This window comes from Zingiber officinale, chromosome 4A (genome assembly GCF_018446385.1).
Source record: "Zingiber officinale cultivar Zhangliang chromosome 4A, Zo_v1.1, whole genome shotgun sequence".
Classification (NCBI taxonomy): domain Eukaryota; kingdom Viridiplantae; phylum Streptophyta; class Magnoliopsida; order Zingiberales; family Zingiberaceae; genus Zingiber; species Zingiber officinale.
In genome coordinates this window covers 54,539,368-54,563,347 of record NC_055992.1, presented here as the reverse complement: position 1 = coordinate 54,563,347, position 23,980 = coordinate 54,539,368, and the positions used below count along the sequence as shown (strand labels likewise).

Below are 23,980 nucleotides of genomic sequence, written 5' to 3'. Positions count from 1 at the left end.
AGTTCCAACAGGTCAATAGGTCACTGTTGACCAGATGTTGGATTTGGAGACCCTAGACTTGAGATTAGGCAAGTTAGGGTTGGTCAATTTGATCAGATGATCAAATTAGACCAAGCCCAATCGATCAGTCGATCGATTGGGAGAGTGCTACGATAAACAACAGCTCAATCGATCGATCGATCAATTGGGAGCCTGAATCGTGAGCACAGAAGTTTCCTCAATCAATCAACCGATCGATTAGGCACTGCTAATTGATTAGCCGATCGATTGAGGCTGGAATTCTCACGCGATACGAGGAAGACTGAATCGATCGGGCGATTAATTCAAGCCTTTTCTAGTAGAGTACAGAGGTGCTCTGAATTGATCAGCCGATCTATTCAAGGCTCCCCAATTGATTGGGATATGACTGTTACGAAGGAATCGCACAGTTAAAGTCGTGGTGAGCCTTCTTCATTCGTAACTCTCCACCTCTTCTCTCACAATTCTCTTAGGTAATCTTGCCAATTCTTGAAGCTTCTTGGAGCAAAGTATTGCTACACTTCCAAGGTCAAGAGGAATTCCCCACAAGAAGAAGAAGTTAGCTAGGGTTTTATTTGTGTAAATCTTGTAAGATTTTCTTTGCATTTGCTTCTTCTTTTTTCTTGTCGTATTGAGAGTTTGTACAAGGCTTCTCCACCTTTGGTAGTTACTGAGGAGTGTTTTTCTTAGTGGAGAGCGTGTCGTGTGTGGATCTTTGGATTAGTCACCCCTTCTTGAGGTGGATACCAAGTAAATCCTTGTGTTAGGGTTGTGAGTCTTGTTTCAAGTTTATTCTGCTGCAAATCAACAACACCGAAGCAAGCAAACAAAGTGTGACGAGCTATTCACTGCCCCCTTAGCTACAATCGACCCTAACAAGTGGTATCAGAGCGAGGTCGCTCTTCACCGGAATCATTGCTGGAAAGGGCAATGAACTAGAGGGAGAAGAGCTCAACTTCAAATGGAATTCCAAGATGGACTTGGATATGACACAAGGGTGCCTCCACCATTCACAATGATAAGCTTCGATTCTTGAAAATCAAGAATCGAAATTTTTTTCATGATGGAGATAGAGCAATGGTTTGCTCTCATGGAATGCTTTGAAGCTCCAAAGATTTCAAAAGGCAAAATTCTCAAGAAAAGAAAATGGAGCCAAGAATAAATCCAAAGATGTGAGGCTAATGATAAAGTGACTAAGCTATTGGTCAATCTATTGTTAAACAATATCATGGAGCAAGTGGGAGAATTTGAAGATGCTAAAGAGCTATGGAGTAAATTGGCTAAAATCCATGAGGTCCCCTCCACTGCACCAAACCAAGAAGAATCCAAAGAGGGTGACTCATTGGATCAAGTCCAAGGGGAAGAAGAATCCGAAGTTGAGAGGTGCTCAACATTAGAAGAAGAAGAAGAAGAAGGTCCATCCTCAAGAGAGTATGAAGACGAAGGCAAAGGAGTATACTCCTTATTTCATGTGCAAGAGGATGAAGATGAAGAGGCATCCACCTCTAAGATTGAGGGGGAGCATCTTTCATTGACATCAGAGAAAGAAGAAGCCTCCACTTTCGGGTCAAATGAAGAGGGAGATGATGTCACCTTCACAAGTCAAGAAAAATCAAATGGAGGATCATGTGTCACCCCTACATGCAAAGGTATAATAATTTCAATTGTTAATAATAAAAATCACATTATATGCTTTGAGTATAAGGAAAAAGGACACTATATGAGTAAGTGCCCTAAATTAGTTAAGAAGAAGGGTCAAGTGACACTCAAGGCTAAGGAGAAGGCCAAGGAGGTCAGCTCCATAACAAAGAAGAGCAAGGAACACATCATGTGTTTCTTGTGCAATCAAAGAAGGCATTACCAGAGTCAATGCCCTAAGGGGAAGAAATCGGCCAAAGCTAAGGGAGGAAGCTCAACTCAAGGGGGAGCTCTCAAGAGCAAACCCAAGGTATCATTTATTGAGCATATTCCTTTAAGTCATGATAAAAAACATACTAGGTTTAGTTTATATCATTTTAATGCAATTTATCATGAAAATAGGAATCATGATAGAGTTAAGGACAAATATGTTGCTTATCATGCCAAGTCCACTTCACCTAAGATTAGGAAGGTAGATAACAATCTAGGCAAAAATTCTATGTCTAAGGATTTAAGGAAAAATTCAAATCTAAGGATTTAATGATTGAAAACCAAGCCTTAAGGTCAAGGCTTGATAAATTAGAGAGGTCCCTAAAGAAAATAAAAAATATTCTAAAAGGGCAAAACGAGCATTACCTAAGTCTATGAACACAAAAGTCATCAAATGACCATAGAAGTTTGGGATACAAACCTAAGGTTAAGAAGGATGTGGCTTCATACCATAGGATTCCATATAATTATGGAACTAACCCTAGGTCTAATGGTTAAATCAAAAATACAAGGGAAGTTATCCCTAAGAGTATTTTTGGAAAGACTATTGTGACTAAGACTTATAAGAAGTCTAAGCAAGTCACCAAGAAGGTCACAAGGGAAGCTATCCCTAGATTTAACCTAAGTGAGTCAAGTGTGACTAAGACTTCTAAGAAGCTTAGAAAGGTCACTAAGAAGGTATCTAAGGAAGTCATCCCTAGTGAATACCTAGAGCATCCAAGGAGTACCAATAGGTTTTGGGTTTCTAGGAGCATATTCTCTACACCCTAGATGAGTTTAGAGAGTGTCAACTCTAAATGGGTAAGGGTGGTTAACCCAACCTTGATAAAGTTGACACTCGAAGGTATTTTCAAGATTTTTGTTAACGTTTGAAAATATAAAGGATTAATTGATTACTCTTTGGAGGAGTAAATGTGCCAAAATTTGAGGAATTATACTTGATTTAAATTGGCATAACTAATCAAGAGTAAAAGAAACGTCAAGTTGGATTTTGACATTTTCTTGAGAAAATATGGGCAATCAAGGATTAGATTTTAATTAAGCTAAGGCTTAAGGATACTTAGATAGATTATCTAGGTATATTTTATCTATGCAAATTTGTCATGAGTGTTTGTACATCATATACCATGACATCATATTTTACATTTTTGCCTATTATGAAAAACAAATAAAAATACCATGTCATGTCATACATACATCATGTAGCTATAGTATGTTTTCTTTTAAAAATTATTTATTTTGATATATGCCATAAAATCATCATGCACTAGTTTTAAATTCCTTATAATTAAGAACAATGATATTTACTAACATGTGATATCCTAGGTGAATGTTCATAAATTAAAATGTCTAGATAGATATGCATGATCTCTAGTTTAGGGCGAAACCAAAATCTACATCTCACAAAGACTATAAGATGACTTGTATGTATTTTAGTGCACATTAGATACAAGTGAGATATTAGGATGATGAACAAAACTCAAGATGTTGATTTAGTGCATCTAATTGAGTTTTGATTTCACCAAAATATATAGTTATGTGTCCTCCAATTATTGGGAAAGTTAATATACAAGTCATGTGCATTGAGACCAAAGAACATGGTTGGAAATTGATTTTGAAAATCATTTTAAATTTACTTTGGAAAATCTTGATGAAGGATATCTTTTGATAGTAATCATCATTGAAAAGTTATACATAAAAATTGGAAGAAACATTGAAGTTTTTACAAGTTTCCAATTTTGTGTCAATCTTTGAAAATAAAGTATATTTTTATAGAAAACTATTTTTCTATAATAGTATATACCCTAAATAATGTCTATAAGAATTTTCATGATTTTTAGAATTTTGTAAAATTTTTAGGACATTTCTGAATTTCACTGAAATTGGATTTCAGGAAATCGAAGCTTCAATCTATCAGCCGATCGATTGAGATAGGGTTTCTCGCGAGCAGAAGCTCGCATAATCGATTCAAGCAGTTTCTTCACGAACAGAAACTCGTAGAATCGATTGAAATGACCTCAATCGATTGAGTCCCAACCCTAATATATTGAAAAAGTTGATTTTGGCTACACAAGTATGATTTCAGCACTTTAAGCCATTTTTAGTCTCATTAATCATTCCTAATCCCTTGGAATATATTTATATACATTTAAGGATGATATTCTTATTGAAACAAGAATAGTTTGGTTAAAAGTAAACTAAGTTGAAGTCTAGGTTAAGATTTGCATTTAAATATTGATACTTGAACCTCAAAACTTCAAGTTTTAGATTTCCTAAAGATTTAGGGATTCCAAATCATTGTTGGTGCAATGATAGAAGTTTGGACTATATCTTTAAAGGGAGTCACTATTTAAGAACATGAAAATTATTTTTCAAACACCATGGAAGGTGGTAAACCTTCGTTAGAATGAATGCTTAAGGGTGAGCATTGAAGATAATGAAGTGTATAAGATCTTCATTGTGGTGTTGTGAACAACATGAGAGGTTGTGAACAATGAGTGAGTAACTCTTTAGGAGGAGAGTTTTTGACCTGTGCCAAAGGGGGAAAATGTAGGGTTTAAGTTAGGCCTTCATTACCTAAAGAGGGAGTTTACCCTTTAGGAAAGAGAGAGAATGAAGGAAATCCTCATTCATGTTTTAGCATGAAGGGAAGTCGAGGCTATGAGATTAACTTAACTTAAAAGTATTGTCAAACATCAAAAAGGGGGAAATTGTTAGTGCAATATCTCTTAGGTCAAGGTTAATTAGGTTGACTAAGCTTGAGTTGACTCAAGTTTGAGTCTTGATTTGGTTTTGATGTTTGACAATATATAGAGATTGTAGGAGCAATCATCTGATTGGGGATATCGTTGATGCAATTCCCCTCTAGTCAATGTCTGACTAGTTTGATGTAAAGAAGAGTCAAGTAGATCAAAGTTGACCGGATACTTAACTAGGAAAGTCTTAACTAGAGGTTAGACAAAGGGAAGCCCTAGTGAATGAAGCAGACAGTTGGGAAATCCTGGTGAGTGAAGCCATGTGAAAGACCTAGTGAGTGAAGCTAGGCAGGTGGAAGACCTAGTGAGTGAAGCTAAACAGTTGGAAAATTCTGGTGAGTGAAGCCAGGTGAAAGACCTGATGAGAAAAGCTAGGCACGTGAAAGTCCTGGTGAGTGAAGTCAGGCAGATGGAAAGACCTAGTGTGTGAAGCTAGGTAGTTGGGAAATCCTTGTGAGTGAAGTCAGGAGAAAGACCTAGTGAGTGAAGCTAGGCAAGTGAAAGACATAGTGAGTGAAGCTAGGCAGTGGGAAAATCCTAGTGAGTAAAACTAGGTGAAAGCCCTGGTGAGTAAAGCCAGGCAGATTGAAAATCCTAGTGAGTGAAGCTATGTGAAAGCCCTGGTGAGTGAAGTCAGGTAGATGGAAAGTCCTAGTAAGTGAAGCTAGGCAGATGGAAAGACCTGGTGAGTGAAGCCAGACACATGGATATCCAGATGGGTTAAGGGTGACCGGACATCTGGTCATAGGAAGTCCAAGTGGATCATGGAGGACTGGACATTTGGCACGAGACGGGTAAGTCCAAATGGGTCAAGGTTGACCGGTCACTTGGCACGAGGAGAAAAGTCCAAGTGGGTCAAAGGATTGACTAGATACTTGGTGAAGAAGTTCCAACAGGTCAAGGTTGACCGGATGCTAGGCATGAGGAGTTCCAACACGTCACAGTTGACCGGATGTTGGATTTGAGGACCCTAGACTTGAGATTAGGTAAGTTAAGGTTGGTCAATTTGATCAGATGATCAAATTAGACCAAGCCTAATCGATCAGTCGATCGATTGGGAGAGTGCTGCAATAAACAACAACCCAATCGATCGATTGATCGATTGGGAGCCTGAATCGCGAGCACAGAAGTTTTCCCAATTAATCAGTCGATCGATTGGGCACTGCTAATCGATTTGTCTATCGATTAGAGCTGGAATTCTCGCGAGACGCGAGGAAGGCTGAATCAATCGGGTGATCGATTCAGGCCTTTTCCAGCAGAGCACAGAGGCGCTCTGAATCGATCAACCGATCGATTCAAGCCTCCCCAATTGATTGGTCAATCGATTGAGATATGATTGCTGCGAAGGAAGTGTACAGTTAAAGCCATGGTGAGCCTTCTTCGTTCGTAACTCTCCACCTCTTCTCTCACGATTCTCTCAGGCGATCTCGCCAGTTCTTGATGCTTCTTGGAGTAAAGTGTTGTTGCAATTCCAAGTGTTGAGATGTATACTATAAGCCTAGCTTTTGTATGAACATTTGTTTTGAAATATTTTAAAATGAGAATCACTTTGGTCAAATGTTTACATTTTATATTTATATATATGTCAATGCAGTTGTCCATTTAATTTATATTGTAGATAACATGGTGTGTGGTGTCACACAGAAGATCATGTTATTTACTCCTTATAAATTATAAATAGTAGCTCACCACCAAGATGGATTGGGATAAATCATTGGAACAGTTGTAGTGTAATTTGATATTAGTCTATCTTGACTATAAAATTACGCTAGTACACTATGTGTGTATTGAGCAAGACCGTTTAAGGTTGTTTGATTTGTACTGACTACATAAAAGAACAGAACCTCTATTATTATGGATGTGCGTCCTCTTAATCCTTATATAATAATAAATACGTATACTTAGTATTTATTTCTTTAACTTATCAATGGGTGAGATTTATTCATTAAATCAATAGGTTCGATGAGTTGGGAAATAGTACTGTTTATATGGTGTATTGTTAATTATAGAAGGAATCTGTGCCCTAATTATTTAGGCTGATGATGTCCCTTTGAGAAGCTCATAAGGATTATCATATAAACCCTGTAGGTGAACTTAGTCTGGCATGATAATAAAGTTGAGTGGTACTACTCTTGGAATCAGATGTTAATTAATTGGGTTGTCAGTAACTCAATTAATTAATGGGCATACGATATCTTAAACACAGGGAGATTAACGCACTCATCATAAGAAGGAGCACATATTGTAATATGGGATTGGTGTGATAATTCAATAATAACCCTTTAGTGGTATGAGTTATTATTGATGGACTTGAGTTGAGTGTTTGGGTCGAACACAGGAAACCCAAGCCCATCAGGAGGCCTAAACCAATTCCTCTTCTAGGTCCTTGTTGTAGCCTCTATATAAAGCCTCGCATCCACCCATCCACGAGTAGTTATTTTTAGTTTTCGGTGCCACCTTCTTGCTAGGGCTGGCGCCACCTCCCTCCTTTCTTAGGGTCGGCGCCACCTCCCTCCTTTCCTAGGGTCGGCGCCACTTCCATCCCTTTCTAGGGCTGGCGCCACCTCCATCCCTTGCTAGGGTCGGCGCCACCTCCACCTTGCTAGGGTCAGCGGTTCCTCCACCTTGCTAAGGTCGGCGGCTCCTCCTCCTTGCTAGGGTCGGTGGCTCTTACTTTCCTTGGTGGCGATGGCTTGTAAAAGAAGAAGAAGAGGAGAAGGTGCCTTATCTTAGAGCTTCTCTTGGTGGTCGGCGGTTTGGAAACAACGAAGGGAAGGGTTTGGAAACAACGAAGGGACTGATGGACAGACAGAGCGAGTGAATCAGATTTTAGAAGATATGCTCAGAGCTTGTGCGCTGGATTTCAAGGAAAGTTGGTGCAAGTATCTGTGCTTAGCTGAATTCGCCTACAACAATAGCTATCAGGCCACCATCAAGATGGCACCTTATGAGGCACTATATGGCAGGAAATGCAGATCACCCATATGCTGGCAAGAAGTAGGAGAGAGAAAAGAAATGGAAATAGAGCTGGGTATTCAGACAGAGCTGATAGACAAGACCACTCAGGCAATCCAGAAAATCAGACAGAGAATTGAGACTGCCCAAAGCAGACAGAAGAGTTATGCTGACACACGCCGTAGGCCACTGGAATTCCAAGTAGGAGATTCAATTTTCCTCAAGGTCGCTCCTATGAAGGGAGTGATGAGATTTGGCAAGAAGGGCAAATTCAGTCCTTGCTATGTAGGACCTTACCTGATCATAGAGAGGATTGGGAAAGTAGCTTACAGGCTGGACTTACCACAAGACATGTCAGCAATGCACAATGTATTTCATGTCTCCATGCTAAGGAAGTGTCTCCATGACCCGAGCCAAGTGATTCAGCCTCAGTCAGTGCAGATCTAAGAGGATCTTAGTTATGAGAGCAGACCTACACAGATAGTGGACAGAGCAGTCAAGAGATTGAGAAACAAAGAAGTACCACTAGTGAAGGTCGTCTGGCAGAACCAGAAGCACGAGGAAATCACTTGGGAGCGGGAGGACAGCATGAGACAAAAGTATCCAGAGCTATTCTAAGTTCGAGGATGAACTTTTTATAAGGTATGGGGGATTGTAACGACCCAATTTTCCCTATTTCGAGTTCTAAAAGTCCATAAAAATATTTGGAAATGCTTTTAAAATATTCTAGAGATTTTTAGAAATTTTTAGAGTATTTTTATGTAATTTTTGGAGGTCGTTTAGTATGGTTACAAAAAGAAAGAAGTTTTGACCAAAAATTTGTGGAAGGTGAGACTCGAACCCAAGACCTCCGGCCGAACCGGACTTAACCGAACACAGCCAACCAACTGGGCTACGCGTGTTTTGTTAATCAAGTATGAAGCGAGATGTATTTAAGTTATAGTAAGGATCAGAAATAAAACCTAGGTTATAAAGGGTTAATTTCTTTTACCCGAACCCTAACTCCTTCTCTCCTCCTCACACGCGACACACAGCGCGATTCTTCTCCTCTCACGGTGGAAACGAAGAAAGCCGGCTTAGGGCTTAACTCCGGCGGCCGGCGAGCTTCTTCCTCCGAGGGTTCGGCACACATCCGAGCTTCTCTCGGCAAGGTGAACGCACGGACGAGAAGGGACCAAGATCTTCAAGCTCCATCCGAACCCCTAAATTTCCTCTTCTCGGTTGTAAGTCCAAGAAAGCAAGTAAGTACTACTCACCTGCGGTAGGAGTTGCTCCGAGCTTCGATTTGATGTCCTTGCTTCCGGATTTCACAGTGCCGAGTAGAATTTTGTGCTAGGGTTTTTCCTTCCTTGCTCTGTTTGTCAAGACGAACGGTTATACCTAATTGCATGAGAGTTTTGAGTTTTGTAATGGAGATGCTCCAATTGTAGCAGACCGAACAACCCTTGTTTGAGGTTTTGTTTCTCCTTGTGATTAGAACTGTCGAGAGTTTTCAAGGCTTAGAGGTGTTCGGTTGGGGAAATATAGCACTCCCTGTTGGTGCCATTAGTTCCTTGATTATGATATTGGTTCATGCTGTTAGTTTAAATTTATGCTATTACAGAATTGAAGCTCTTTATACCGGGTAGATTAGAGCATCTCTTGCATGGAATTTCTGTTTTGAATTCTTGTTAAACCGGACAACCCTGATTTCAGCCTATGGTTGTCTTTTAAGCGTGCCTTTAGTTCTTAAATGTGGTACCCGTGTAAGTCTAATTGCTGCCATAAATTCCAGCAAAAAGGGATTCCTTTGCCCTGTTTTTACAGCATGATAGAAAGTGTAAAGTTACATTCTTTTGCTTTTATCACAGCATGTTTAGGAAATCTAAATAAGCTCTCTTTTGGTTTATTTTACAGCATGTTTAGTAAGTCTAAGTTAGCTTTCTTTTGCTCTATTTTACAGCATGTGTAGAAAGTCTAAATTAGCTCTCTTTTGCTCTATTTTATAGCATGATTAACAAATTTGAATTAGCTTACTTTTGCTCTATTTTATAGCATGATTAGTAAGATTAGATTAGCTTTCTTTGCTCTTATCACAGCATGTTTTAAAAGTTCAAACTAGCTCTCTTTTGCTCTATTCTAGAGCATGATTAGTAAGTTCAGATGTGCTTTCTTTTCCTTTGTTTTACAGCATGTTTAGGAAGTTCAGATTTGCTTTTCTGTTGCTTTGTTATATAACATGCTTAGAGAGAGTCTAGATTTGTTTCCCTTGTATTGTTTTTATATAGCATACTTAGTTAATTGTAATCCTACACTTGTCAGGTATATCTAAAGGATTCCAATAAACTCTAATAAAGGATTATGAGAAAACTGAGTAAAAAGAAAAAAAGGACCAAGGTCTAGTTAAAAAGAGATAACAAGTAAACTAAAGTAAGAGGCTAGTACCCGACTTCCGAGGTTGTCGTTAAACAAATCCAGGTGACCAATTCCGATGTCTTGGCCCTGGTAAGACCGAGGTCTTTATCCTCATAGGGCTGGAGGCTCGCTACCCCAGTCACTATTAGAGAGCGTGCAAAACAAAGATGGTACTAAGCCTAGGCCCAAAGAAGAAAAAAAAAAAGAAGAAAAGAAAAGTTAAAAAGAAGAAAGAAAGTAAAAGATGGAAATTAAAGATTAATTTCTGTTACAAGGATATAGGAAATTGAAACAAGTTTTATGCTTAGATTAAATAAAAAAGTTAGTTTCTTTAATTCTAAGCTTACAGTGTTCATTTCTTATTATCCTGTTAGATAGTGAGCATGTTTAGTATTCAGTTTCATTTTCTGTATACCATGAGCACATGTAGATTTGCTTTAGCATTTCAGTTTCAGTGTTATTGCATTATTTTTTATGCACTTTGAGTTTTTGTGAGATAGATTAGTACTTACTAAGCATTTCGCTTATAGATCTATTTTCTTTCCTCCTACTGCAGATAAAGGAAAGCTAAGATATGAAGGGAGGCGACAGGGTGGTGGTGATGATGAATGTGTGTGGTGATTGGACTATGGAGAGATCCAGAGAGTGCTAGCAAACTTGCAGGACTAATGATTAGAGTTTATGCTTTAGTTCTTTTCTTTAAATACTGTTATGAAATTTATGTGATTGTGATTGAGTTTGATTCGTACTGTAGCTTATTTCTGTCCTATTCTGGGAGTTGTGTTTAGTTCTTGTTGCTAGTCTAGTCTTTTGGTTATAGTATGAATTTATTACTGCGTGGTTGTGAATAAAATGTGTTCTAGCCGCATATGGCTGCGTATATATCTTGTGTATTATAGATTTGGTCACAGGTATAGGGGAGACTCTGCCAGAATTTTTCGGTAGGAATTCCTCTGAACCGTGATAAATCTAAGTATTGCTAATAATAGCGTCAGTGACACTAGATAGAGAGTTGTAGTTAGGTAACATTCGCCCTTAAAGAGTAGAAGTAAGAAGGGTGAGTTGTTATAGATACCATCGGTAACCTTCATTCACCACCACCACACCCTATTAGAAGGTGAAAAGCCTACAATGCTCATGCTGACCCTAGATCCAGGTCTTGTTTTCATCAACATTCTTACCCTCATCATCGACTCTCCCCATCTGACTTAGCTTCTGGACAAGATCACCAGGCAAGAAGTCCAGATGGGTCAAGTATAACTCACATCTAGCAGGTGGACTCGGTAGGTCTAGAGGACCCGATATCGAGTCTAGTGGAAGCCCTGGTAGCCGCTTTGATGTTGAGCGGTTAAGTTCAAACAGGTTTAGAGGCCCCGATGTTTGGTAGATGAGTTGAGGTAAGCTACTGGAGGTAGTGTGGTGAGGTCGTATTCCTGAAGGGACAAACCTTAGGCGCTGATCAAATTGAAGAAGTTGAAGGAGATTTCAAATTTAAGATCATGACAGTTTTTACAATCTTGTTCATACATTAATATATTTGTTTAATTTTGTTTTACAGGAGCACTATTATTATTGTATTTGTGTTAACTCTATTTTGCATATAAAACTGAGTTCTAGGTTGACCATGGTTTGGTCGACCGAACCATAGGATCGGTCGATCAATCAAGTAGAAATGGCAGAACTCGCGAACTTGGTAAACAAGTGGATCAGTCGATCGATAATGGAGATCAGTTGACCAAACCTAAAATGGAAGTTACAGATGATCAGATCAAATCTTCACTAGAATGGTAATTCAGGGGTTCGGTTGACTGATAGACTTAGTTAGTTGATCGAATAGCGAAAATCACGGGATAAGCCGATTCAGATTAATATAAAGAAGAAAGGTGCAAGTTCAGTTGACTGATAGAAGAATCAGTTGACCTAAAGAATCAATCGATCGAACGATTTTTCGGTAGATCGAACAATGTCTATAAAAGAAGCTCTTAAGCATCGAGCCAAACACAACTCTCTGATCCGATCTACTATGCTCTTGTTGTGACTGTCCGTGCAAGCTTCGACAACTCTACTTTGAGAAGTTCTTGAACAACCGTGCTACATCTCTACTAAATTATTGTTGGTAAATTTAATTTTGTCTTGTACTTATTTCTTGAAGATAGTAGGACTGTTATTATCATTATATCATACTTGTACGATCTTGCTTCTTTGGAAGAACTAATATTAGTATTATTCAACAAAAACGGTTAATGATCACAGACCTTGGAGTAGGAGTCGATTGAGATCCGAACCAAATAAAAATAACTGAGTCCTTAGTTTTACTTTCTTTTTATTTTCACTGCACTTCTTACTCTGATTCAATTTTACCTTAATGATAAAGAAAAGATTTTTAATGAACGAGATTCACCCTCTCTCTCTCGTCTATCACAATCCAACAAGATTGACCTATACCGTTAAATAATTTAAGAGAAATGAATTAAAATTTTATCAATACATTTAAAAACGAGCCTAAATGGGCCAGCCAGCGTAGGTTACAAGTCCAGGTGGGGTGACTCTTGGCAAGATGGGGTTGGTTCGCGAGTTGAGAAGAATTTTTTTTTCTTCAAAATTTAAAACTAAAATAGAAAACTAAATGAGCTCGTGGGCTGTCTACCTAATCTACAATCCAAACTTAAAAATTTCAACCTTAGGGTATATATATATATATATATTATAGTGAGTTTATGGGTTGACGTACCTAATCCACAATTTACCTTAGGTTGAGAATTTTCTAGTCTGCCCTCGCCCCTCGCCCCTCGCCTTGCCACAACTCGACCATTGATTGCCCGTGTGACAACTCTAATGTGCAGTAGTCAACTTTGATCAAATTATTTTTGGTCGAATTTACTTATTAAAATTATTTAAAATTGATCAAAGTAGTTATAATTTAAATAAAATCGCTTATTATTATTATAGTAATTATAATTCATAACTATTACCATTATAATAATTATGATATGTAGTTATGATCCATAATTGCTATAATAGTAGCTAAGTGATTTTAATTAAGTTGGAATGATTTTAATTAAATTTGAATATTTTTAAATAAATTAGTGAAAACATTTTAATATAAAAAATATTTTATGGGTGATAATTTTAAGGGGCGTTTGGTATGTGCATGGGAATGAGAATCAGAATGAGAATCATTGTATTGTGGAATGAGAATGAGTATGAACATGAATATCACTCTTAAAAACAATGTTTGGTTGGTTACATACTTTCTATCGGAATAAATCAATATTTCCTTTTTTACCTTTAAAGGAAAATAAGAGAAAAAATTAGATGTGAAAGAAAAATGAATATGAGAGAAAAATATGATGAAAGAGAATGTATGATGAGAGAAAAAATATGATGAGAAAGAATGAAGAGAGAGAAAGTGTGATGAGAGAAAATGAGAAAAGAGAATGTGATAGAAGAGAGCATGATGAGAGAAGATGAGAGATAAAATATGATGTGAGAGAAATTATGATGGGAGAGATGAAGAGATAGAAAATGTAATGAGAAAAAATGAGGGGAGAGAGAATGTGTGATGAGAGAGATTGAGGAGAGAGAAAGTATGATGAGAGAAAAAGTGTGATGAGAAAAAAAGAGAACAGTGAGTGTGATAGGAGAGATGATGAAAGAGAAAGTATGATGAGAGAGAAAGTGTGTTGAGGAAAAAAAAAGGAGGGAGTGTGACAAGAGAGATTGAGGAGAGAGAAAGTGTGATGAGAAAAAAAAAAGAAAAGAGTGTGATGGGAGAGATTGAGGAGAGAGAAAGTATGATGAAAAAAGAAGGAAGAGAGTGTGATGAAAGAAATTGAAGAGAGTGAAAATATAATGAGAAAAAAAGAGTAAAGAGAGTGTGACAGGAGAGAGAAAGTGTGTGATAAAATGATGAGAGAGAAAATATGATGAGAGAGAACAAGGAGAGAGAAGTGATATGAAGAAAAAATAAATAAATAAATTTTGATATTTGATATTAAGGGAGAAAATTTTAGTTTTAGGTCAAGGGTATTTTTGGAATAAAAGAATATTTTGATTGATGAAAATTGAGTAATGACTTATTGAAGGAGAGGTACATGAGAATGCGTTATTACCTAATTTCAAGTATTCATTCCCTTATTCCTATTCCTATTCCTATAATCCAAACATTAACAATGACAATCAATGATTCCCATTCCCATTCCCATTCCTCACTCCTATTTCCCTAAACCAAACGCCCTCTTAATTAAATGGGATGATTTAATAATGATCACAATTGATCATGATGTAGTATTTTAAAAATAAAATATAGGATTAAATATGCTTTTAATATTAATTAAAAACATTTTTTTTTAATATGGCTGTTTCATTTCGCATTCTAAAACCCTAACTTTGGGGTCTGACCGTCTCGTATCCTATCCTTGATATGGCCCCCGGAACTTCCTTCGCTGTTGGAGGCGTCGATCCATCCCCGGCCAAAAGGAAGCGACAACGGGTTAGAGGAGACGACTCTAATTCTTCTCAGCGATCTTCCAAGTCAGATCATGTGGCCATCCTCCGTGCCGCAATCGAGTTTCGGAACCAGACTGGAGAGAACCCAACTAAGGCTAAAATGCCCGCTTTCTACGAGTTCGTTAAAACTTCTCTCGCAGAACCGCTCTCGCAGGAGCAGATCAGCAACAGGTTGCGCCATATCCGCCATAGGTTCATTCATTCGGACATGGATAACACCGAAGACACTGTCCTCAAGCTAGCCGGGCAGCTTTGGTATGAGGAGAAAGATATGGACAAGGGGAAGGAGGAGAAGACGGGACCGAAGAGGTAAGTTTTTGGTAGAGTTTGGTTATATTAAAATGGCTTAAGGAAAATTTTCATTGTGCAACAGTAAAGAGAGAAGACAGAAGAATTCCATTGCAGTTGACAGCAATCCACATGTGGAAAAACGATACAGTGAGCAGGGAGTGGATAACACAGTGGAAAAGAGCCACAATAAAGAGAGAAGACAGAAGAATTCCATCGCAGTTGAGGGATATCAGAATGCGGAGAAAGAAGACAATGAGAAAGGAAAGATGGGAGTGGGGAACACGGTGGAAAAGAACCACCAGCATAAGTGCAGCAGCAAATCTATCACTGAGTTGGACAGAAATGCTGAGAAAGAAAGTGGTAAGAAGAACATCAAAAAAACAATCAACAATCCACAAGACTTTGATGCTGTTGAAGAAGAGAATCAAGAAAAGAAAAGAGGGATTCAAGCAGAGCCCAAATTTTCTTATTTAGCTCATATTGTCAAAGACTATTGGAAGACTTACGGATTGAGCAAAACATTGTTGGAAATAGGGATAAAAAATGTTGACCCACAAAAGGCTGGTTTTTTGGAGGAGAAATGGGAAAAACAATTACAAGAAGAGATGAGATTTCAGTCGGAATGGAGGAAGACCTGTGGGGAACTTTTAGCCATGTTGTTGAAAGCGCATAAAGGTATGATTTTGTTAAGTCATTGTGTTGCTAAAATCCAAAATTCATAGTTCTTACCTTTTTTAGTTGCATTTTAGATAACTAGATGGATTGTTTTTTCCCCTTAATAACAGATATCTTTTAACCAAGTGATAAGTACTAGTATAAAATTTTGTATAAATATTTCAGCATGAGATATTTTTCTAATGGTTCGTTGAATGCTTTGTTTTGTTTTGTGTTTTTTTTTTTTTTACTTTGAAGACATAACATTAAACATCCTTTGGATTTTCTTTTTAATGTTTGTAACTTTATTTACTAACATCGTATTCTCTTTGCACAAGTTAAAGTTTCCTAATTCTTTTCATTTGACTACCTCAACCTTAACTATGAATTATTATATCTTAATATTTTATCTGGCTTCATTGACCTTTTAATCCTCGTCACATATTGAGTTGATGACTAACAAGTGATGAATGAAATACATCCATTTAATTAGTGATGAGGTGAAATTTTACTATTACTAGCAGTCTTGAACTCATCCACAAAGGTATGATTGTGATGAAACTTCCTATCTTGAGTGATAGAGATGCCAAGAACAAGGAAAAAATGAGTTGACTGGTTTCTTTAATGATGATATAGTTAGTCTATTAGTAATGTTCTTTCAATCTATTAATTAGTGTTATTAAGAATGTTTCCATGTATGCCTCTCTTCTTCAAATATTTAACTCTTGTAGAGACCTGCATTTTCTCCTTTAAGTATTACAACTAGTTAATAAGAAGCCTAAAGTTCAACTCTAGGTTAGACACTTTTTTTTTTTTTATCAAGGGATCCATTAAATGAGATAAATTATAGACTGATTAGTTCTAGTGGTGGCTTAGAGGTCTGCAAGTCAATTTTTATGGGTAAAATATGTTTACCAAGTGAATAAACAATCGTATGCCACATCAACTTGTTCATTCTTGATGCTCATTGCTATCACATGTTTGCCTTTTAGTTTATATCATCAATGTTAGGATAATTTGTGCATATCAACGGTAAAAAATGGTGTTAGATGTTTCGTTAAAAGTTTTGATTTGTTTTTTTTAAGACATTACATGAAACAACTTTTGATTTTTTTCCCTTTATGTTTGTAACTTTATTAAATAGCATAGTATTCTCTTTCTTTACCTTAACCAGATGGTATTTTAATTATGAATTATTTTATTTATAATTCTCCTATATTAATAATTGTTAAGATAGGAGATGATAAATTATCTATAATTGAGAGTCATTTTTGTAAAAGGATGAAGGGGTTGATAGAGATATTGTATAAAGGATATAAAAAAGATTGTTGAAATGGTGGATAACGTCAATCTAGCACAGGGCATGCTTTGTTATATAGAGTTGAGTTTTGGACTATTAATCTAGCACAAGAGCAAAATATGAGAGTTACAGAGATGAGAATGTTAAAGTGAATACAGATATATGAGGATGGACAAATAAGAAATGAGAACATTAAAGTCGGGGTTGTGTCTATTAAGGAAAAGCTTTGAGAGATGTATTTAAGATGGTATAAATATGTACTTAAATAACTAATAAATGTTCTAGTCAGACAATGTGAGATCATGATAAATATGCATATTAATTGAAGAAGAGAGATCAAAGAAGACTTGATTAATAATGATAAAATAAGATAAAATTCATTAAATTATAAATGAGAACATTGTAGGATATTGAGCTCAATGATGTAGGAGGATCCATATAGCTGACTTTACTTAGTGGGATAAAGTCTTGCCTGTTGTATTTATTAATTTAAATATCCTTATCATATCTACTTTAGATGCATTTGAAGGGGAGCCTTGGTGCAATAATAAAGTTGCTCAGAAAAGCCTCTTGCAAAGTAGGGTAAAGTTGCGTAGACCTTTTCTCGAGACCTCGCATGTCCATCATATCTACTTCATTTGATTATATTGTGAGGAAGATTGATTATAGTGCTAAATTATTTAATTTTTCAACTTATTTAAACTTAAGTCTAATTTAGGTGATTACTAGGTAATCACATAACTTTCACATAACTAAGGTTATGAGAAATAAAACATAACTTAATGTTTTTTTTTTCAATCCTAGATAATGCTATAACCTATTTTAACATTTACTATATTACTCTTGATTCAATTACACAACAACCAACAACAACCAAGCCTTATCCTACTAGGTGAGGTTGACTACTCTTGGTTCAATTATATTTAGGATAATATAATTTAGGGTTTGAGAAAGCTTATTTAAATTATCCTATTATGTTAGGAGTTGATTGAATCAATTAATTAAAATTTAAATTAAAAAACTAAAGTTCAATTATCATTTCACTATGCCGTCGTCTTGACCTTCGCCGTCCTTCGCCCCCTGCACTCATAACCGCCGGTCGCGCCTCAAAAATCAGCAACACCTGTTCGTGTGCCCCCTCCCCCTTCCTCGGGTCCTTCCTCTTCACTGTGCCATCCTTTGTCTGCCATCACCGCTGTGTTGTCACAATCGCCGACTGTTGGGAATCATGTGACGCTCACAAAAAAAGTTTGGATTTTATGAGGTGTATAATATGACGTTAAACTGCTAGTTGCTGGGAAGTCGGATCTATTTGTGGTCTTCTTGATAAAGTCCTTGAATTGCCGGTTCAACTCGTCATCGATTGTCGGGGCGGCGACTCATTCGTTTCTTCTTTCAACTTGACCCTCCATTGGCTCGTCCTCGGGTCTCTTTTGCCATTATCTTCGTCGACTGATTCCCACTCCTCTGGGCGATTCTAAGACCGCTTCTAGCTAGAGAGTTTCTAGAGGGTGAGAATGATGAAATACACGGCCGCGAAGAGGTACACCGATGCAATCCACGAGCAAAGGGAGGCCCGGGGAGGAAAGAAGAGTGTGCATCGGAAGCGGGAGAGGCAACTGGCGACGCAAAACGAGCCGTGAGGATAATTTTGGGAACATCTTTCTATTAACCTCGGAATTCCCACATTTCGATAGTAATCGCATTTCGAGTTTTGTTAACGATAGTTGATGTGGTGGGCATGATTGATTACTTGAGAATCGTTTATTACCTAAACCAAATAGGGTTAAACGATAGTCAAGGTTATCAACGATAACCTCAACCAAACGCACCCTTATTATTGTCACTTACTTATGATATTTGTTGACTAAGAAAAAACTTATGATAGAGTCTTAAGGGAAATTATGTCACGCCCCATAGAAGTCCGGCAGCATCTCTCCTGTACCGATGACAATCTGAAGCATACATACATATCCATATAATCATCAGTTACACGGCTGGAACAAAAATGATAACAACCACACAGTTAATATATTCAGCCTACCCTAGACAAAAATGAAAACAACCATGCAGTTAATATACTCAGCATACTCGGCTGGACAAAAATGAAAACAATCACGCAGTTTATATTCAACCCACGCGTCTGTATCAAAAACACAGCGGAAAAATGAAGAGGAACACATACAATGCTAAAGCCACTGAACTCAAAAACACAAATAGAGCGGAAATAAAACCGATAAAATCCTCAAATATGATGTGGAACCGGCAGAGCAGCATACTCCAAGCAACTCCATATCAACTATTTGCTATCTGAAATAAAAGTATAAATGTGGTAATGAGCATAGGTAATTCAGCGGGTAATAGACAGATTAAGCATAGTTTATATAATGATATAGGAATCAAAGTATACAACCTCCATAGGGAAATAAAGAATAAGATCATGCTGTCAAAATATAACACACCTTACCATATCTGATATCATACCTGACGTAATAAATGCACATACTCGACCAGAATCAATACTATGATACTGATCCGGCGGTAAGAACAGGGGACCCCCGTTCTGGGGAGTCAACGTCACGTGGAAGTCAAAGGGCCAGGTGGCCGGTCGAACGCCCGGCCGGCTGACCGGTGTCTGACTGATGGCAGAAGGCGCCCCAGCAAGAAGCTGGGCCCCGACGCTCAGGGTACAGGATTGTAGGGCCGAGCGGAGGGCACGCTCGGCTGAAGACATGAGGTAGCATACTGCTAACAGTCTCCACAAAGCACATTACCGAGAATCTCCCAAGTAGACCACTATAGGTGTCCGGATGCCCGGCCGGGAGCAAGAGGAAAAGGACAAGGGACATCTTTTTCTCGATATACGTTTATGCTTAGTCGACTCCAAACCTTACGATGTGGGGTTCCACCGTCCCATCAAGACGTGTTTGGATCAGAGCAAGATGGGGTCGTAAGCTCACCGACAGTTCTTATCGGGCCGAGGACACGGTACACCCTTGATGCAGGCACCCGCCTCCGCAGCCTCTATATAAAGGCCTCATCCTTCGCCGAGGTACGATTCTACGATTCTTGAGCTACTTTGCTGAAGCTACCGACTCGAAGGCCGGAGGGTCGCCGCCGGAATCCTTCCCGGCTCGACTTCGCGCAGTTCACCGAGGTCCCGGATAGTTAGTAGATTTACGCCAACCGCTGAGAGCGCCACCGCCCGCCGATTCAAATTTTCGGACAGATCAATTGCCGCCGCTGGAACGCTCATCCGAACGAAGCAACGGACGGCCGACGACAAAGACACGCGACGCTTCCACGGAGGAACTCGACGCCCGATCGAGCCGAGGCCGCCAAGTCAGGATAAAATCAAGGCATCACCGAGCCCGAGCAAAGAAGCAACATCAAGATCCGTGGCCGAGCGAAGCACCTCGTGCCACCGCCGCATTCCATCGACCTATTCCGCACTCAAAGCAAAGAACTAATCGAGATCGGGATCTTCTTAAATGCCAAGACGAGATAATGTAAGGGAAAGCCCCGAGCGACGATCGCCGAGCGGATCAATCGCCAATTTTCGCAGGCTATTCTACGAGACCCCCAAGCACTACGTGCCTCCGACGATCGGTGAATACAACGGAACCACCGATCCGGACGATCATTGTAAGTTTGATAACACCGCAACCCCGCATCAATACGTACGGGTGAAGTGTCGAGTTTTCCTCACCACCTTCTCTGGATCGGCTCAACGGTGGTTTCGGAGGTTGCCGGTCGGATCTATCACAAGCTTCAAAGACTTCCGTACGACCTTCCTCCACCACTTCGCAAGCAGTCGGCGCTATCAGAAGACTAGTGTTAGTCTGTTTGCCATCAAACAAGAAGCCCGCGAATCGCTTCGAGCTTACATCCAGCGGTTCAATAGGGTGGCCATGGACATTCCTACAGCCACCTCAGAGACCATGATGAATGCCTTCACACAAGGCCTCGTGGATGGGGATTTCTTCCGATCACTCATTCGGAAGCCGCCCCGAGACTATGACCACATGCTACACCGGGCCAACGAATACATCAACGTGGAGGAAGCCCAAGCAGCCCGAAGGAAGGAAGCTCCAACCGAGCGGGCTCCTCTTGCCGAGCGGAAGCCTCACACTGCTCATCAGCCGCCCAGAAGACCGAGGGCCGAAGCGATCCGCTCCCCCCATGCGAGGACCCATGTGCAAGAGGTAGCTGCCACGCGGTCCAAGCCAAAGAAGAAATGGACCCCAATGTTCTGCTCCTTCCACCGGACGGACACCCATAACACTAGGGATTGCCGGAGTCTTCCTCTAATCGCCCACCCCGTTCCCAGTGGTGGCGGTTGTCGATTGCCATCAGCTGACAGTCGACAGAGGCCTCGTGAAACCGATCGGACGATAGCTGACAGGCGACAACAACCGACTCCCGAGCGATATCGCTCTCCGAGGCGGGAGAATCTCCGGATGTCTAGGGAACGGCCCCGACCGTCCGCTCGGGAAGAAGAAAATAGAAGTAATACTTCCCGAGGCGAGATCAACATCATAGCTGGTGGTCCGACCGGAGGAGATTCCAACCGAGCAAGGAAGGCGAGCGTCCGGCAGCTCCAGATCCATGCGGCCTACCGCAGCCAGAACGGCGAAGCGGATCCGAAATCGCCGCCCCGACTCGAAGGGTCAAGTTCCCACGACGACGCTCTTCTCATCAAAGCGTAATAGCCAATTACATTATTCACCGCGTTTTATCGATACAGGAAGCTCGGTCAATATTATATTCAAAGGCATTCGATCAATCGCAAATCGATCGAGCCGAGTCCGCCTACGACAACCCCTTACGGTTTACGGCAACGAAGTTCACCGGCCTGACAGATCCGCCAGCCATATCACTGGAGAGGAGCCGTAAGGACGCCAGATCGCAAATTTCGTCGGTGGACTCTCCGTCAAGATACAACGTCATATCGGCGACCACCTCTGAATTCCGAGCTGCCGCTTCCACTTTCTACCGAAGATCAAGTTCCCCGTCGAGACAAAGTGGGAGAAGTACGAGGATCAACCGGCATGCGATGTTACGCCGAGATGGTCCAGCAGAAGCCAATGCCGATCGGAAGACGCCTGATCGAGGTGAACGCTATCATCGAAAAGCCACCCTTTGATTATGAAGAAAAGAGGAAGTGCAGATTCACCCGACTAATCGGAGGCCACGACATTCATCGCGTCCGATCCGGAGGTGAGCCGAAGGAGGAGGTGATCCAACGCCTCCAAAAACCATGATGTCTTCGTCTGGTCGACGACGAGTCGCTCAAATTTCACCAAGTATAACAGAAGATGAGCTCCACGTCCGACCGACGCCTACCAAGGCAGAAAGAGGGATTTCAGCAATGTAATGTCATAACCGAGCGAGGTCGAGAAACTTCGAGGCCGCCATATACGCGAAGTTCGGCCCCGAGCTGGTTGGCAAACGTGGTGCTAGTCTCCTGCCGTGCAACAAGTGGAGAGCGATCGATCGGACCTTAACAAGGCGTGCCTAAAAGATTTTATCCCCGCCCGGATCGATCAATCGGTGGACTCTACGGCCATCGTGAAGTTGATACGCATGCCGACGCTTATCGTGATATCATCGCCGCCGCCGTGGAAGATCAAGAAAAGTCACTACGACCGACGACACCCATCGTTATAATGCGATGCCGCTCGATCGAAGAACGCGGAGCCACTTATCAACGCCATGAACAAAGTGTTCAAGGAGCGGATCGGCGAAATCTGGAAGTATATGTGGATGACATTCTTATCAAACCGTCCGAGCGGTCGACCTCTTTAAAGATATGGAGGAGACTTTCCGAACGCGGAAATACGGCGTAAGTTAAACTCACAAGTGCCTGCTCGAGCAAAAGGAGGGCGCTGGTTACATAGTGACCGAAGGGCATCAAGCAAATCCCAAGCAAAGTGAAAGCCTTACAAGATATGCCCCCCAAGAAATCTGAGGGAAGTGCAGCGCTTGCTTTGTCCAGATTCATCTCCAAGATCGCCGATCGGAGCCTGCCTTTTTCAAAATTCGCAAAGCCACCAAGTTTCACTGGACGAAGAATGCGACGGCGCTCAAGATCCAAGACATATCTGAATTCTTCCTAGATTAGCTAAGCCACCGCGGTGAGCCATTTTGTATCTACTTGTCTTCAACCGAAAAGCCATTGGCTCGGCACTAGTAAGGGCGAGCGGAGAAGAGCCTGATATTTTCCGAGTCATATTTTAAAGATGCCGAATCTCGCCACACGGCTCGAGAAACTGGCTGCTGTCCTCGCTACGCCGGCCCGTCCCTATTTCTGGCTCATACTATCATCGTCCGGACGAATGCCCTATGGAAGAGTACTTAAACCAAGCGTCCGCGGCTCATCAAACGGACAACGGAGGGAGCGACTGACATTCAATACCAGCCCTGCTCGCGATAAAGGCGCAGCCTCGCGATTTTCACCAAGTACAAAGGCCGTAACCCGGCCACGGAAGATATTTCAGACGGATCATCTACTCACGGAGCGGAGTTGATACCGCCTCCCCAAGGAGAAAAGACGACTTATCCGCTCGGCCGATTACAAAGCTACAAATAATGAGATGTATACGAGGCCCTTATAGCCGGTTTACAGGCAGCCCGACGCCGGACGGGTGACGCCGCATTCAGATTCTCAATCGGCCAACAACTTTCTGGTACTTTTGAGATTAACAACGCGCGGCTCAAACTTTATGCTGAAGCCTTCGAAAAGCTCAAAGCCAATTTCAGAGAAGTCACTATCCAGAAGATACCCCGAGCGGAAAACCAAGCGGCCGATGAGTTGGCTAAACTCGCGAGCTCGATAACGCTAGTCGCCATCCAGCAGCCAATTGAACAAGTATCTTTGGTGGCGCACGTCGATTGGATGGAGGGCCTCTCGTTTTCGAGCGACTGGAGGACACCCATCATGGAGTTTCTCCGCTCGGGTGCTATACCGTCCGATCGGGATGAAGCCCAGCTACTAAGGAGGAGAGCCGGTCGGTTCACGCTCATTGGAGATCAATTATACAAGAAGACTTTCTCTCGCCCACTGTTGAAATGCGTGAGCTCGGAAGACGCGGCGTACATCCTCCAAGAAGTGCATCAAGGATCCTGCGGAGGGCATCGGGCAGACGATCGCTGGCTAAGAAAATCCTGCTGGCCGGATACTTCTGGCCAACCT

General features: G+C 40.6%; 1 protein-coding gene across 5 annotated transcripts in view; it reads left to right on the top strand.

Annotated features, from left to right (window-relative positions):
- Positions 1 to 14,399: 14,399 nt before the first annotated feature.
- Positions 14,400 to 23,980, top strand: part of LOC121969918 (GLABROUS1 enhancer-binding protein-like 1) — a 36,060-nt gene continuing 26,479 nt past the window's right edge. For 4 of the 5 annotated variants that reach the window (XR_006108735.1, XR_006108732.1, XR_006108733.1 and 1 more), the window contains exons 1-2: positions 14,400 to 14,849; positions 14,911 to 15,506. Coding sequence is in view for 1 of the 5 variants with exons in the window: in XM_042520238.1 (XP_042376172.1) it covers positions 14,455 to 14,849; positions 14,911 to 15,506 (991 nt within the window). In the remaining 4 variants the exon portion in view is untranslated. The remainder of the gene's footprint in view (positions 14,850 to 14,910; positions 15,507 to 23,980) is intronic. The other variant, XR_006108734.1, reaches the window with a different exon arrangement.